Source organism: Sapajus apella, unplaced genomic scaffold, assembly GCF_009761245.1.
Source record: "Sapajus apella isolate SASKATOON/1434 unplaced genomic scaffold, GSC_monkey_1.0 scaffold29, whole genome shotgun sequence".
Taxonomy (NCBI): domain Eukaryota; kingdom Metazoa; phylum Chordata; class Mammalia; order Primates; family Cebidae; genus Sapajus; species Sapajus apella.
Window position 1 is genome coordinate 13,749,811 of NW_022436969.1, and position 16,712 is coordinate 13,766,522.

At 39.2% G+C, this 16,712-nt stretch overlaps 1 protein-coding gene across 3 annotated transcripts in view; it reads right to left on the reverse strand.

Annotated features, from left to right (window-relative positions):
* Positions 1-16,712, reverse strand: part of LPIN2 (lipin 2) — a 93,419-nt gene that overhangs the window by 10,940 nt on the left and 65,767 nt on the right. For 2 of the 3 annotated variants that reach the window (XM_032293275.1, XM_032293273.1), the window contains exons 5-11: positions 14,214-14,318; positions 12,758-12,881; positions 10,955-11,300; positions 7,589-7,688; positions 3,570-3,757; positions 1,106-1,199; positions 639-708 (exon numbers count right to left, since the gene is read on the reverse strand). In XM_032293275.1, coding sequence (XP_032149166.1) covers positions 639-708; positions 1,106-1,199; positions 3,570-3,757; positions 7,589-7,688; positions 10,955-11,300; positions 12,758-12,881; positions 14,214-14,318 — 1,027 coding nt within the window. The remainder of the gene's footprint in view (positions 1-638; positions 709-1,105; positions 1,200-3,569; positions 3,758-7,588; positions 7,689-10,954; positions 11,301-12,757; positions 12,882-14,213; positions 14,319-16,712) is intronic. The other variant, XM_032293274.1, reaches the window with a different exon arrangement.

Below are 16,712 nucleotides of genomic sequence, written 5' to 3' on the forward strand. Positions count from 1 at the left end.
CCTCTGAGAGACAGACCCTGTCCTGCTTTCATGGCTGCATGGCTTCGTGACAGCTCTGTGGCCTGGTTTAGGCAGTCTGCTCACATAGGATCTTAGGGGCTGACAGGTGGACAAATCTCATTTCTCTATCTTTGGAAAACGTGGTTCTCAGGAGTTAAGAGGACCAACTAGGCTGATGATGTCTTCTTGGTGGACAGATTAAAAACAAATTTGTGAGTTTGTATATAATAGGTATGTTAGCCATAATCTGCCCTAACCACACTGATATCAAGCTTCTCTTGGCTACATCACCTTCTTCTTGCTGCTTCTTCCCATATTAACAGGAGAAAAAGTTTTTTTCATTCATAATGATATTTAATTTATGATTAGTAAAACCGCTCAACTTTTTACAGACTATCAGAAACTAGCATTTATATCTAATAAAAATGAAATAAAGAAGTGGCAGCCCAGCTAATTTCCTAGAGTTTAGGCATGAGATATTTTTAGTGGGTACATATGACTTTGATCTTTTATATGAATATTAAGCTCACATAAAACTCTGAATAGTACCCAGTTCAGAAATATGCACATATGGATTTGTCTAAGTACTAGACACTGTGGATGCTTTCGGAAAGGCAGCAGATGGTGGATCGCCTCACCTTAGGCAAGCTCTTCTGGAATACTTGCAAGCTAAGGATCATGGGAGCTGCCAAAGCCCAGTTATAGTAACTGTGAGAAACAAAAATTGTGCAAAACCATTACACAGTGAAAGACAGCAAGCGAGAGGGAGAGGGAATCGGGAAGGGAGAGAGGAGAGAAGTGATATATAAAATTGCTTATTCTTTTCAATAAAGACGATCAGCTAAATTTTTTGTCACATGAATAACCTTTGTTTCAAGCACAACTCTGAACAGAGAAGCCATAAAATCTATCAAACAGAATAACATTTCAATGCTTCATTTAAAAATAAAATTGAAGCTTTACTTTCACTTCAAAGTCATTGCCCATTAGGTAATTTATATGAGATGACAAGTTTTATAAAAAGGAAAACTTTAACAGTTAAAAATAGCACTTGTAAAAAAAAATTGCAAGAGTATTTAACAATGATAAAAGCAGGAGTATTTACCGATTATATATCCTTATTACAAGGTTAGGATTGTCTATAAGTCCAGGGTTTTCTGCAAATTCGTGATAAGTAATGATATGCTCCATGAATTTTTCTGCAACGTAAAATAATAATCAATTTGGTTAGATTACATAAATTCCTATATGAGATTATTACAATACTCTCTGCATTGCAGAGACTGTAGGCTAAATCATCTTAAAAAAATTAATATTTGAATATCCACCAAAAGCAAAATGTCAGATGCCTTTTTCCCTCCCCAGGACAAAAATAACACTTCTTTTCTTTCTTTCTTTTTTTTTAGACGGAATTTCACTCTTGTTGCCTAGGCTGGAGTGCAATGGCACAATCTCAGCTCAATACAACCTCCGCCTCTGGGGTTCAAGCGATTCTTCTGCCCCAGCCTCCCGGGTAACTGGCGTTACAGGTGCCCACCACCATGCCCAGTTAATTTTTTTTTTTTGTATTTTTAATAGAGATGGGGTTTCACTATATTGGCCAGGCTGGTCTCGAACTCCTGACCTCAGGTGATCCACCCACCTCACCCTCCCACAGTGCTGGGATTACAGGCAAGAACACTTCTTTTCTATTCTCCTTTTCCACTGTCTCCCAATGAAAACAAACAAACTAGTAAAAAGGGACAGGCCAGATACTTTAAAAAAAACACATACAGATGTGGCTAGAGAGGGAGGGAAGACAGACACAGAGACAGAGACAGACAAAGACACATGCAAATGAAAACTGTAAGTTCCATTCTCAGAGGAAGAAACTTTATTGGCAGGTAACAGCACAAACTGGGCAATATTCATAGGGGTCTACATCAAAACATATCTTAAAATTGCTTGGGCCAGGGACGGTGGCTCACACCTGTAATTCCAACACTTTGGGAGGCCAATGTAGGCTGATCACTTGAGGTCAGGAGTTAAGAGACAAGCCTGGCCAGTACAGCGAAACCCCATCTCTACTAAAAATACAAGAATTAGCCAGGTGTAATGGTGCACACCAGTAATTCCAACTACTTGGAAGGCTGAGACAGGCATGAGAATCTCTTGAACCCAGGAGGCGGAGGTTGTAGTGAGCTGAGATGGTGCCACTGCACTCCAGCCTGGCTGACAGAGCGAGACACTGTCTTAAAAAAAACAAACAAAAAACCAAAACACTTATCTTACAATTGCTTGGAGAATTAAAACAAAAAAACACAAAAACACCTAGAATTTGGCTCAAAGTCTGCTGAATGAATCCCAAGTTCTTGCAGAGTAAATGAGGGCTTCCCATGAATTTTTGTTCCCTGTTCCTAAACCTGTTGTCTCCTAGATCTAGGCTAACAGAAATTGCTCACTTGGATTGTTTCTCCAGGTGATGTGTGTATTATTTACTTTTACTTGCCATTTCTGCCTCTTCCAGTAAACTCTACCAGAATAAGTTACCAATTTTTAAAACAAAGGTGTGACTTTTATATTTTACATAAAATGTGTATTTGTCATTCCCTCCCATATAATTTTTTAAACCGAACATTTAAGAGAATTACAAAAAGAATGTGATCTATTTAGCTTTGTCCCTAGAATAAACCATTGGCCATAACACACTTTAAATTTCTTGCAAAATATAAAGGAAACAAATAATGAAAATTTGAGAAGAGAAGAAAGAGGCATGAGCTTCCTGTGACCGGCAAAAAGAAAGACTTCAGAACACATGGTCCTGAGCCTCTGGGCATGCAGTCCGCCACATCACACTTTCAGTTCCTCTAAGGGAGAGGGAAGACAAAAGGTAACACTAGTCACGAAAAGAAAATCTTTCCTTAGAGGAAAATCAAATGGGGGTCACAGGCGAAACTAGGAAATACTAAGAAGAGTTCAGTTTAAAAAGGAAGGTTAAAAAAAGGGGGGCTGAGGAACTGAGGACAGATACACATAGTGCTCAGCCCTGCCTACAGGCTTCCTGACACCTCCACTAAGCTCCCTCTCGATTCTTGAGCAAGCTTTACTTTCATGGGCCACCCTCCAGCCTTATACAGAAAGTAGTCCTCCTACTTTTTGCCAGAAAGACCATTTACTCAGTGGACAATCAATTTTCTGCAACTTCAGGTTTCTATATTCATGTCTAAGGACTAATGCTTTCCAGAAGGGCAGCTGGGACCCAGTCCCACAAATGTTTCAGTAACTTTACAGATGGGAAAACTGGTGCAGTGTGATCAACCTACCCTGGTGGCAACAGGGCAGCCTGATAATCCCAACCTCTTAACTTGAAATTAGAGCCTTTAAGAGCACACTACCTCAAAGCCACCCCCATAAAGAGGCGTCAATGAAGACATTAAATGAGCGTCTAAGTGTCTGACATTATAGAAGGATTCCTTTTTCCCAAACAAGATCACTAAAGAATTTAAATATCCTGAAATGGCTACATGGCAAGTTTTAATCAAGTGATGACCAGGCTGCTCTCTGAAATGAAGACAGGACACCCAGCATACCTTTTGAAATTTCTCCATTTTCACTGAGGCCCCCGCAAAGGGAGAGGGTGACGTCAGGCAAGTCCATGGCAGAATCCGAGAGGCACTCAGTACCACTATCTGCAGCTGCACTTCCCACAGACTGTGGGGACTGGGAGCCAGAGAGCGTGTCACACTCAGGCCACTGCCTGGATCCGGGCTCTGATTCACTGCGGGCAGGGGATGGGGAAAAAGATCTGCTTTATTGCAACTCCTTGAATTCCAAGTTTACTGTATGGTTCTCTGGGGGCTCAAACCAAATAACACATCCCCTAAAAAGAATAGATGGACCTACAATCAGGCATAACTTTTCTTAGGTAGGGATTAGAATCGTATCATAAATGACATTAAAGATAACCTAATATAGTGTTAGTGAGAAATGAAGTGTGACTACAGTAAATACACCAGTTATTCATAATAATGTAAACATTTCAACTGTGGTGTTTCTGATTTTAATTAAAGGAGTAAAACAGTTATAAGCATTTATTTACATTTCCATGATGAAAATGACAGGGTAATTAAGAAAATGTGATGTTCAGAAACGTTTGATTCTAACATCCTAAAAAAAGCGGCGGCACTTTATACACCCTGTAGAAAATTACTGTAGTCCAAGGCTATATTCTTTAAAAACCAAAGCTTTTCTAAGACCACTTATTACCTCACAAAGAAGGAAGCAGAAATTAAAGGAGCAAAGTCTCAGGGGGCAAGACACACCTAGAAAAAGAAATGTATTGAGAAATAAACTGAATATAACTGTTCTTCCAGGAGCCAAAGATAAGAAGACTGATATTTACATTTTTCAAGATAAGGCACAGAAGCCAGGTTTCAGAAGTTGATCAAGGGAAACCTTATGTCATCAAGTATAAACCTGAGTGAGAACAATCACAAATGGCACAGCATCTTTTTTTGTTTTTAGACAGAGTCTTGCTCTGTTGCCAGGCTAGAGTGCAGTGGCGTAATCTCGGCTCCCTGCAACCTCCACCTCCTGGGTTCAAGCGATTCTTCCGCTTCAGCCTCCCGAGTAGCTGGGACCACAGGCGCGTGCCACCACGCCCAGCTAATTTTTGTATTTTTAGTAGAGACAGGGTTTCACCATATTGGCCAGGATGGTCTCGATCCTTGGCCTCCCAAAGAGCTGGGATTACAGGCGTGAGCCACTGCGTCTGGCTTGGCACGGCATCTTACATCTCATAGTCACCAATGCTTACTACCCTATACCCTTTGAATAGGTATTTAATGTCACATTTGAGAGGCTGAATATTTTCGAATTCACTTATTTTATTCAAAAAGCCAGTATTTTTCATGTTTGATTTAAAAACACATGACCCAGCAGTTTATCAGCTCTTTCAAATAAATCTCATCTTTGAGCAGTAGATGGCGGCAGACTACAGATACGTCATAACTAGAAAACTGTTTCAAAAGCTGTTTCTCATTTGAATCAACAAAAAATTCAGGTTTTCAGACTTTTTTTCTCTTAACAGGAATGCACACTCATATCCACAAAATTGAGATTAACTGGACTGACAGAATGTTCTCATTGGAAACAGAAAGGCAGCAGAACTGTTGTTATGCTGGGGGTGAGGGGCAAGGTCAACCCTTCTATGTTCACCATACCTGTGTCCTCTTTCTCCGGGGCACATGGCGAGACCTCCTTGCAGTTAGATGTGGCCATATGAGCACATGACCAAGCCGTGAATGTGGATGGGAGGGGTACATGGTGCCCTTCCCCAGGGACCCTCTCCTATATGATGCTCCTTCCTTTCTCTGCTGTCTGCAAGCCCTGGACCCTGAGACCCTATGGGGATGGGAGAGCCTCAAGGTGAAAGGAGCCTGTGTTCCTGAATCCCTGTGGGCAAGGCCTCTCCCCAAACACGAACACAGAATGTTCTCACAGGGGCAAGGAACAAACTTCCATTGTGGCAGGCCAACAAGATCAGGAGTTCCACCACTATAGCAGCTAGTGTTACCCCAACTAGGAACAACATCTACACACATGGGGATGCCATCTGACTCAGGATGCCACCAAATACCTAAATGTGTGCTTTAAAGTTTAGCTACTATTACAAATGTTGTAAATTTAGTAATGAAGATAAGGATCATGACACGACTGATGCTTACATGGATTACAAGAGTCTCATTCACTATCTTTAAATATTTATGAAATGTCTCAAGAAATAGTTCATGAGGTAAGAAGCTTACTTAGTGCATGGACAGTAACTGTGAACAGTTAAATTACAGTAGAGTGGAATAAGATATCATCGCCTTAATTACCCTCCTTATTTTTTAAAAGAGAAACTAAGACATAAACCTAAGGAGTATCAACATAAATAAAAAATTAGGGACTGGGAAATGTGGGGAAAAAGTAATAATTCTAAGACAGCTTATATGTGAACTTTCCTACTGTTAAAAATAAAAAGACGCAGTTTCAGTTTTTTCACCTTAAAAAAATCCAGCTATTACTTCAAATGAAGTAGATATGTTTAGGTAAGTTTAGGGCACAGAACTAGAAAGGAGTTTTAAGAACTTTCCCAAAATACCTGTAAAAAACTTAAATATCTTTATGTCAATCCCATCTTTCTATTCTAAATAAAAAAAAAAACAAAATATATATATTTTTTTTTTTTTTTTTTTTTTTCCGAGACGGAGTTTCGCTCTTGTTACCCAGGCTGGAGTGCAATGGCGCGATCTCGGCTCACCGCAACCTCCGCCTCCTGGGTTCAGGCAATTCTCCTGCCTCAGCCTCCTGAGTAGATGGGATTACAGGCACGCACCACCATGCCCAGCTAATTTTTTGTAGTAGTTTTAGTAGAGACGGGGTTTCACCATGTTGACCAGGATGGTCTCGATCTCTTGACCTCGTGATCCACCCGCCTCGGCCTCCCAAAGTGCTGGGATTACAGGCGTGAGCCACCGCGCCCGGCTACAAAATATATTTTCAATAATTCATTTACAAGTGTTTAATTATGTGTACCAATGGCTCAGTATATTTGAGTCATACTTTCTATAGAGAAAAGTTTTCTTTTTTTCTGGTAACCAGAGTAGCAGTATAACAGAATTTCCTTAAGAGTAGAAATGAGGCCGGGCGCGGTGGCTCACGCCTATAATCCCAGCACTTTGGGAGGCCGAGGCGGGTGGATCACGAGGTCAAGGAATCGAGACCGTCCTGGTCAACATAGTGAAACCCCGTCTCTACCAAAAATACAAAAATTAGCTGGGCATGGTGGTGCATGCCTGTAGTCCCAGCTACTCGGGAGGCTGAGGCAGGAGAATTGCCTGAACCCAGGAGGCGGAGGTTGCGGTGAGCCGAGATCGCGCCATTGCACTCCAGCCTGGGTAACAAGAGTGAAACTCCGTCTCAAAAAAAAAAAAAAAAAAAAAAAAAAAAAAAAAAAAAAAAGAGTAGAAATGAACTTAGGAAGGTAGTCTAAGTGTATCATATTTGAGGTTCATATATGAATTAATTCAAAGGAAAAATCGTGCGGGACAGTGAGGTAGGCTGTGTGGCAGCTAGGGAGCTGCAGAGGATGTGGGCAACACGGGCCACTGCAGCAGTGCCTCACCAAACCCAGACCCAAGTTCAGAAAAGACTCAGGATCTCAGATTCCAATGGAGTGAAAGCATTCTTTGGAAAACATTTTCAAATAAAGATGTGTTTCTTTTAAAACACATAATAAAACAAATGCTAAAAAAATCTTCCCAAGCATGCTGAGTTTGTATTAATCACTACAGAAAATGCTAATCAGAAGCCATATACCCTTATGTAGGCTTAACTAGTATCTCCTCATTGTATTGAGAATGTCTTCATAAGTAATTATTAATTTCAAGTCACTACACTGAAAGAACACATGCACTATTTCTGAATTTTCTAAAACCTGAAGCCATCATCAGATTTAGCTAAAGGACACCATCATCTTGTACCTTTCTCCGGAGATGAAATGTTTTACTCTAGAAATAACTAGACTATTTCAGAGCTGTCTTTCAATAAACAAGGATCACTTTACCTTTTAGGGAAATAAAGAGCTGCAACCTCAGGTTCTAGAGCCTTTAAATCATCAAGGTAAATATCATCAGGTCCCTGGTGTTGGCTTCTTTTGTGAACACCTATTAAAAAAAAAAATCAGAGGTAAGAATTTAGTTATTCTTCATTTACAACTCTGCAACACACACACAGGTGTGCAAACAGTAAGACTGACAAGCAGGATTTAAACAGGATTTTAATTTTAAAGGTGTCATATACCTAAGCAAACAGGTTGGTTCTCAACCACCCATGCCAATAGAAGAGAAGTTCAGTGCTCCATACATATACTTCGATTTTACTCATTCTCTCATTTGCTGTTAATTAATACTAGCCCCTAAATAATTTATATTTTAATGATAAAGTCATTTTTATATTTATAGGTAAGAACAAACATGACCAAACTTAAGGCAACCACCTGCATTGGGAATGAGGGTGTTACTCTAAAACCATGAAGGAAAGGTCGTCTGGGCACAGGATATTCACATGGTGCCCAAGTGTCCAGCCTGTATTACCTCCTAACTACAAAAGGACAAAAAATACTTCACAATGGATAGATGTGGCAGATAACATCTTAAAAAATAATCACATTGAGCATTACTATTAGTGGTCATCACGAGATACAATATGAGTACCCCATTTATGCAATAAAGTAATCTTCAATTCAAACAATAACTTTAAGCTTCTAGACTCATAATGCCCACTCTAGTGACCACATGTGGCTACTGAGCATTTAAACTGCTAAGGTGAGGTACACAAAATATGTTTAAAATGCATAAACACACTACCTTAGGACACTTCATTCGTAATTTTATATTGATTACATATTAAATTATAATATTTTAGATTTATTGGCTTGGATGAAATACATTACTGAACTTAATTTCACTTTATTTTACTTTTTTAAAAGTGGCAATGAGAAAATCCAAAATTACACATGTGATTCATATTCCATTTCTACTGGGAAATATGTTCTAGAGCTAACTCTCAGTTAAGAAAATACAGGAATGCCACCTTCAAAAAAAAAAAAAATCAGACACATCCAGAACATGAGAGAGCCTAGAAGACACTGGCTAAGCTCTTTAAAAGGTTACTATCGTGGGTGTAGAATATGAGGGTATGTATCGATCTATGAGAGAGAGTTCTAAAATAAAAAAGACCGATTAAAAGAAACTTAAAAATCAAATGCAATATGTGAACCTTGATGGGATTTTGGCTTGGGAAACAAGCCAGCTAAAAAAAATATTCTTGGTACAATTAGTGAAATGTAAACATGAATTCTTCAAGATGACAATAGTATGTGGCTATGCAGAGAATGTTCACATTTTTAGAAGGTATACCCTGGCATATCTAAGAGTGAACTGTCGTGCCTGTGATTTGTTTTCAAATGTTTTATTAATAAAACACTACGTGTGTGAGTGGAGAGATGTAGGGAAAGAAAGGTTGAGAAGAAGGGGGGTGCAAAAATGTATAATAAAAAGTGGAGGGGAAAAAGAATGAGACCAAAAGAAGAGTAGAAACCACTCAGGGTTCCTGTCTCTAGTCAGCTCCTCAACTGTGTGCTAAGAACAGGGGTCATGATTTCCAAAAACAAAGCATTCATCCTAGAAGAACTGGATTTCTCCCCTTAACATATCTTGGAGCAGAACAAACGGCTGCAGGCCTTTGGTGGAAGAGCGGGTGCCAAGTTAAGTCACCATTAGCTGGATGGTTGGATCTGACCGCCAACACCTTCAATAGTCACATTCTTTTATTTTAGATAAATTATTTCTTAGTGACCTTGAAGGTCCATACCTGTAGTGAATATATATTAAATTGGTTTATGATTACCTAATTTTTGGTGCTAGAATTTTTTTTTAAATGTGAAGTAGGTAATTGGCTATATAAGATGTTGGGTAATCTTAGGGAAGGTTTCACACTTTCCTAAAAATGTGATCCAAGGCCAGTGTTCAGAGTATGTGTGTTCTGACTCTTACTGTACCAAGTGTCAATGGTTGACTTTGTATTTTCAAATAGTAAGGATGTTCTGATTTATTAAACTTGTGTACCAAAAGTGAGGAAGAACTGTTGAACCAAGAGTTAAATGTTTTCTCTACCTCTTTTTTTTTTTTTTTTTTTTTTTCAGACAAGGTCTCATTCTGTTACCCAGGTTAGAGTACAGTGGTACAATCACAGCTCACTGCAATTTTGCCCTCCCTGGGTTCAGGCAGCTAGAATAATTTCTTAAAGGTAATTAAAAAAAATTTATTATTATTATTATTATTATTATTATTATTATTATTTGCGACAGCGTCTCACTCTGTCACCCAGGCTGGAATGCAGTGGCGTGATCTTGGCTCACTGCAACCTCTGCCCCCGCGGCTCAAGTGATCCATCTCAGCCTCCCATGTAGTTGGGACCACAGATGAACACCACCATTCCAGGCTAAGTTTTTGTATGTTTGATAGAGACAGGTTTCACCATGTTGCCCAGGCTGGTCTCAAAATCCTGAGCTCAAGTAATCTGCCTGCCTCAGCTTCCCAAAGTGCTGGAATTACAGGTGTGAGCCACTGCACCTAGCCTTCTACCCATTTTTGAGGGAAATAATCAATGAAAGAGAGCACATACTCATTATTATGTATTTACTTTTATCCGGTATCATTGCTAAAAAACCTACATAATTTAGCCTCAACTAAGCAGATGTTTCAAGTGAAAACATTTTTTCTCCAATTTTTTCAGATTCTACTTCACTTTACTGACATACCTAATCAATAAAGTGGTTAATTTTACTCATCAATTGCTTACCATTCATTCATTTTCTTAATAAATGCTTCTCAAGAACCCACTGAGTAGGAACAGTCAGGAGACAGGAGTGCACAAGTCAAGCCCTGCTCCAACTGGACTTTCCAGGGGGATGCCATGGAAAATAATTGTAAAAAGTGTGTGATGGGGCTGGGTATGGTGGCTTATGCCTGTAATCCTAGCATTTTGGGAGGCCGACGCAGGCAGATCACCCGAGGTCAGAAGTTTGAGACCAGTTTGGCTAACATAGTGGAACCCCATCTCTACTAAAAATACAAAAATCAGCCACGCATGGGTGGCGTGTGCCTGTAATCCCAGTTACTCAGGCGGCTGAGGCAGGAGAACTGCTTGAACCCGGGAGGCGGAGGTTGCAGTGAGCCAAGATCACGCCATTGCACTCTAGCTTGGGTGTCAATTCGAAACTCCATCTCAAAACAAAAAAAGAAAGTGTGTGATGGGTTCTGACTGGGGAGTAAAAATACAGAGGCAGCTATCACATGTTACTTGGAACACTGAAATAATTTACCATCTAATTTGAGAGCACCTGGTGCCAAATTAAATAAATGATTACCTTTCTTCTTTGACGGCGAGTCCACTTTAGCTGCCGGTTTGCATTCTGAGGGTGCCTCCACTGAGGCTGGGTTGGGAAGGTGGTCTGCATCTAACATAGATGAAATCTGAGGACTTTCAAGAGGAGGTTCAAGAAGCTCTGCCACAGACGTTGGGTCGCTCATCTGTGTACCCAGGGCTCTGGGTTTGGGCTTCACTATAGTACAGACAGTGTCTTCCATGGAAGCATCCTTCTCAACTTCACTTATGAGGTTGTCCTCACTGGGAATTACCCGAAAATGGGTATTTTCTGATGGTGTAATTGTAGCTGTCCTAGGATGATGGTCAGATCGTTCTCTTTTGCTGACCTAAAAAAGGTAAATTGTTTAAAAATTAAACTACTTTCAGGGTATTTGTTATAATCTATTTCCTAAGCTGGCAAATGTGTTCATTTTATTTTTAACTTAACACATTCATTTAAAATATTACTTTGTACATGCAAATATTCCATAATAAAGTGTGGAAAACTAATAATTGTCTTTTGTTCAATATCATGATACTTATAAAAGTTACATATAAATGTTCTGGCTGGGCACAATGGCTCATGCCTATAAACCCAGTACTTTGGGAGGCCAAGGTGGGCAGACCACTTAAGGTCAGGGGTTTGAGACCAGCCTGGCCAACAGGATGAAACCCTGTCTCTATTAAAAATACCAAAATTAGCCGGGCATGGTAGCAGGCGCCTGTAATATCAGCTACTCAGGAGGCTGAGGCAAGATAACTGCTCAAACCCAGGAGATGGAGGTTGCAGTGAGCCAAGATGGCACCACTGCATCTCAGCCTGGTGACAGAGCAAGACTCCATCTCAAAAAAAAAAAAAAAAAAAAAAGGTATATATATAAATGTTCTACTGTTAAGAGTTATACTGGAGAAGACTGAGGAAATGGACAATTTTCAGTAGTAGAGAATATTCATTTTGAGGGCGAAAACTAAATAAAAATTTAGCCCTCCTTGGACCACAGGAAGGCTTTGTTAAAACAGTGTAAAAGTGGCAAGTCTAAATTCAATCACAAATATAAGCAAAATGTGTATTTAAAAAACCTAAATTCAGCAGATGATCTAAACATTTTCTCTCTCAAGAAACTTATCTTCCCAGTTCTTTCTTCTTCATTATGAGCTGGCAAAAAAGGTTTAACAATTTCCTGTTTAAAATTTCAGTGCTGGCTAGGATGGTGGCTCATGCATGTAATCCCAGCACTCTGGGAGGCCGAGGCAGGAGGATCCCTTGAGCCCAGGAGTTTGAAATCAGGGTAGGCTGATACAGTGAGACTCTGTCTCTACAAAAAAATTAAAACTGAAAAATTAACTGGGTGTGGTGGCACACATGTGCTGTCTCAGCTACTTGAAAATCTGGTGTGGCAGAATCACCTGAGCCCAGGAGCTTGAGGCTGAAGTGAGTTGTGGTTGTACCACTGCTCTCCAGCCTGGGTGACAGAGCAAGACCCTGCCTCCAGAAGAAAAAAAAAAAATCAGTGTGAAAATTTTAGTTTAAGGTACCTTTTAAAATTTCCTTATAATAATTAACAATCAATGTTATTATTCAGTAAATAGAAATATAAACAAAATACTACTGAATTCCTTCAGCTGCAAATACATGGTCCAAATGTTACCAGAAATGTTAACTTTGAATTTACTTTTATGACATGAGGGTACTATCATTTACATTCATGAAAGCTCAGTCAGAAATTGTCTCCTTTACTTATGGGTGGAGGGATTCTTCACTTGTCTAATCAGATACTTTCCACAGGCAAGTAAACTCCAGTACCTTGGTGGACTCTGGGAATCCACCCCACGTCCACTCCATATGAGACTCTGATCTGAGCAGGCTCTCAGCGGGTTTCACTTCCAGCTCTGAATCACTCTTAGGACACACTGCCTGGGGATAGGTGCTGCAAACAGAACAAAGAAACATGATGACTTAAAAGTCAGGAAACCTTCAGTCTTGCTGAGCCTGACAGATTAAAAGAAACAAATTTGAATATATTGACTTTATCCTGCATATATAATAACTCCATGAAAGAGAACATCATTTATTTCTTCCACTTGAGTTCTTTAAGAATAATAAAAATGATGCCAACTAGTATTTATGAGGACTTCCCAGGTCCTTTGTAAACACTGTATATTCATAATCTCATTTGCTTTTCACAAGAAATCAATCAGAAAAAAAAGATAATTTTGTAGGAAAGGAAAAGCAGGCAAATTAATGTAACTAACACCCGAGGATTTGATTGCAGGATAAAGTTATGACTATACTTTTTTTCACTATATTTTCACTGACAGCCAGTAGTTGACACTGAAAGATTAGAATTTAAGAATTATAGATGAGTGGGCACAATGTCACGTCTGTAATCCCAGTGCTTTGGGAGGCCAAGGTGAGAGGATCACCTGAGGCCAGGAGTTCAAGAATGGCCTGGGCAAAACAGCGAGACTCTGTCTCTACAAAAAATTTAAAAATTAGCTGAGCACAGTGGTACATGCCTGTAGTCCCAGTTAGGCAGGAGGCTGAGGCGGGAGGATCACTCGAGCCCAGGAGTTTAAGGCTGCAGTGAGCTATGAGCGTGCCACTGCACTCCAGCCTGGGCAACAGAGTGAGACCTTTTCTCTACTAAAAAGAAAAAGAAAAAAAAAAAGAACTGTAGACAGCTAAATTCCATGCTGATTACACAGATCTACAGTTGGCCAACATTAAGTTAGATCAAATTTAGAAACAAGTCGGTCCTGGTTAGTACTTGGATGGGAGACCGCCTGGGAATACTGGGTGCTGTAGGTGAAAGAAAGAAGGAGGGAGGGAGGGAGGAGGGAGGGAGGGGAAGGAGGGAGGGAGGGAGGGAAGGAAGGGAGGGAGGGAGGGAGGGAAGGAAGGGAGGGAGGGAGGGAGGGAGGGAAGGAAGGAAGGAGAAAAAGAAAAGAAAAGAGAAGGAAGGAAGGAAGGAAGGAAAGCGGGAAAGAAAGAAAGAAAAGAAAAGAAAAGAAAGAAAAGAAAAGAAAAGAAAGAAAAGAAAAGAAAAGAAAGAGGGAAAGAAAGAGGGAAAGAAAGAAATAAAATTTAGAAACAAATTATTGTGAGAAAAGATTCATATTTATGTTAAAAGTAAACACTGAGTTCCTTGGCTGTGTGAGAGAAATGGGAACTATCATTACTACAAAGTAACAGAAAAGCTAATGAATATATCCTCCTTCCTCTTTCCTTTAAGAAACCAAGAAATTTCAAAGATATTTACGTCTCTAAAGGGGACCAATCTCCGTCAGATAAGGGGTAGTGATCTCCAGAATGGAAGAGCAAAGGCTCTTTATAGTCTTCTTTCAAGGAAGCATTTGAAGATCCTCTGTGAAAGGAGAAACCAAAGAAAGGCAGGAACAATGACACTCTTGTCAGCTTTAAAATACCCCCAAACCTACTGACACTGCACAAACAATAAAAATGAAGAGGGGCAAATGATTACTAACTCTCTTTAAAAAATATGAAAGAGAAGGGGGATATACCTCACTATGAAACACCACAATCACTATTCACATGTGTAATAAATAGGGGGGAGGACAGAAGAAAAATGTGATAAAAATTTCTGTCTTCCATCCCTTAGGGGTGATCCAAAGGCTAAAAGAAAATAAAGGCTTTATGTCTATTTCATTCAGTCCTTACGAAATGAGGTAATATTCCATTGTAGGTATTAAGTAATCAAGGATCCAGAGAAATTTAGTAACCTACTTAAAGTCAAAAAGCTAGTAAGTAGTTGGATTCAAAACAGGCCCTTATTCTTTCCACTGCTTTCCCCTTTCTATGGAATAAATTTGAAAATGTATGAATATTAGCTGAAGACAAGATCTATGGCTCAAAAGTTTAAAAATAGTCCAACCTCTTAAAACCTCAGGACTAATTTTCTTCTTTGTTTGGCCCCAAGGATTATCTGAGAACATTTTCTTTATTTGGAATCTACATGATGCAGAGATGTGAGAAAGATTATACAAAAATGACAAATGCTTTTAAGATTCATACACGAACCCTGGGTAGGGGGTTGCACTAATGCTAATAAGGTTTTAATTAATTTACCAATTGGTTTCTTAAATTTGCAGAGTTACTATAATTAACTTGCATATCATATAACCTTAAGAACATCCCTCAGAATCACTATGGGCCCCCATTTTCATCTTTAGCTGGAAATTTATCACTTATCCTGTCTACTTCAGAGTCAATGTCAGATTTATGTGGTGCAGCATGTTGAAATCTCTGAAAAAGTAAAAAGAAAAGTACAAAAGAAAAAAAAACTCTCTAAAGCATAAAGCGCCACATTATACAAATTTAAAGGCTTCTCACAGAAAATTCAATATTTGAATAGAACAGATAGTAAATGTAAATGAGAATATCCATATCACTTAGTTTGTTGAACTAAAAACAGGGACAGAAAACCAGGTTATTTTTTAACATTACTTTTCTTCCTTTATATCTTAATTTAACATACTCTTATTTACCACTAACTCTGACATGTAATAGTTTTCCACATAACTTCATCTTTTAATTTAAGGTTTTCCTAACTCTGATCCTCTTCTCCAGGGCCCTAGTCTGGCACACCACTCATTCAAGGGAAGAAAACATATGCCTGAGAAAGACATCTAAAAAAAAGTATTTCTCAATAAAGGAATATCAAAAGGCAAATTTCCCCTTGAGAAAGGGAAAATTGGAGGTTTGTGAATGGTCCTTATTTGCCCAATATGAAAGGACACAGCAGCTTGACCCATCACTATCCATATGTGAAAGTAGCTGAAAAGAACAATGTAAAAGCCACACACATTTCTAACTAAAATTTTTACATTACAAATATTTTACTTTTGGAACATGTTTCACTGCAGTATAAAAGGAACGCCAAGAGGAATTCAGCAGAGCAAATGGGATTTAGTAAAATATTGAAAGCACAATCAGGTACCACCTGAATTCACAGCCCCAGGAAGACATGAGATGGTCTTTTTTGGTCATATCCTGACAAAAATACAGCCCATCAGTCTAGGCCCACTACAGTGACAGAAAAGGTTTCTTATTGTTGAGATCACTTTCAGTCCTAAGATTACTTTATTACAACAGGAATTCTAAAAACCCGTTAGGAACTTGCAAAATGGCACGTATGCCTTAGAACAGGGACCAGCAAGGCAAACCATGACAAAGTAACAAACTAAGCTCCAGACACGAGGATATAGTGAAGTGTACATAGTAGAATGTGAAGAAAACAGCACAAGCACTGATTCTGTTTGTAAACATAGGAGTGCTAATACATCAGAACTGAGCAAAAGAAGTAAACAGTGACTTTCAGTCAGGGCTGGGGACTCAGAGGTTGAGGTTTACAGCCAGCATGGACAGAGCACTCCAGGCCTCACAGATGTGCTACAACATCACATCTTCAAATTCTGCATCATTTTCTAAGCCTAACATTTTTCCAATTCAAAAGCTATAGAGGTTACAGGAATGTATATGACTGCCAAAATGCACTGAACTGCATACTTAGATCTGTGAATATTGCTCTATGTAAATTAGACCTCATTTTTTTTAGTGAGGAAAAAAAATCAATTGATGCTAAAATAAATAGCCTGAATTATTTATGTGGGATAAATTATAGGTGCAACATGAATTTTAAACTATTTAATTGGTAGTATGTAATAGATAAATGGGGTTGCTAAACCCCATGGCCAAAGATCACTAACTCTGTTAACAATGTCTATTGGCAACCTTAGCA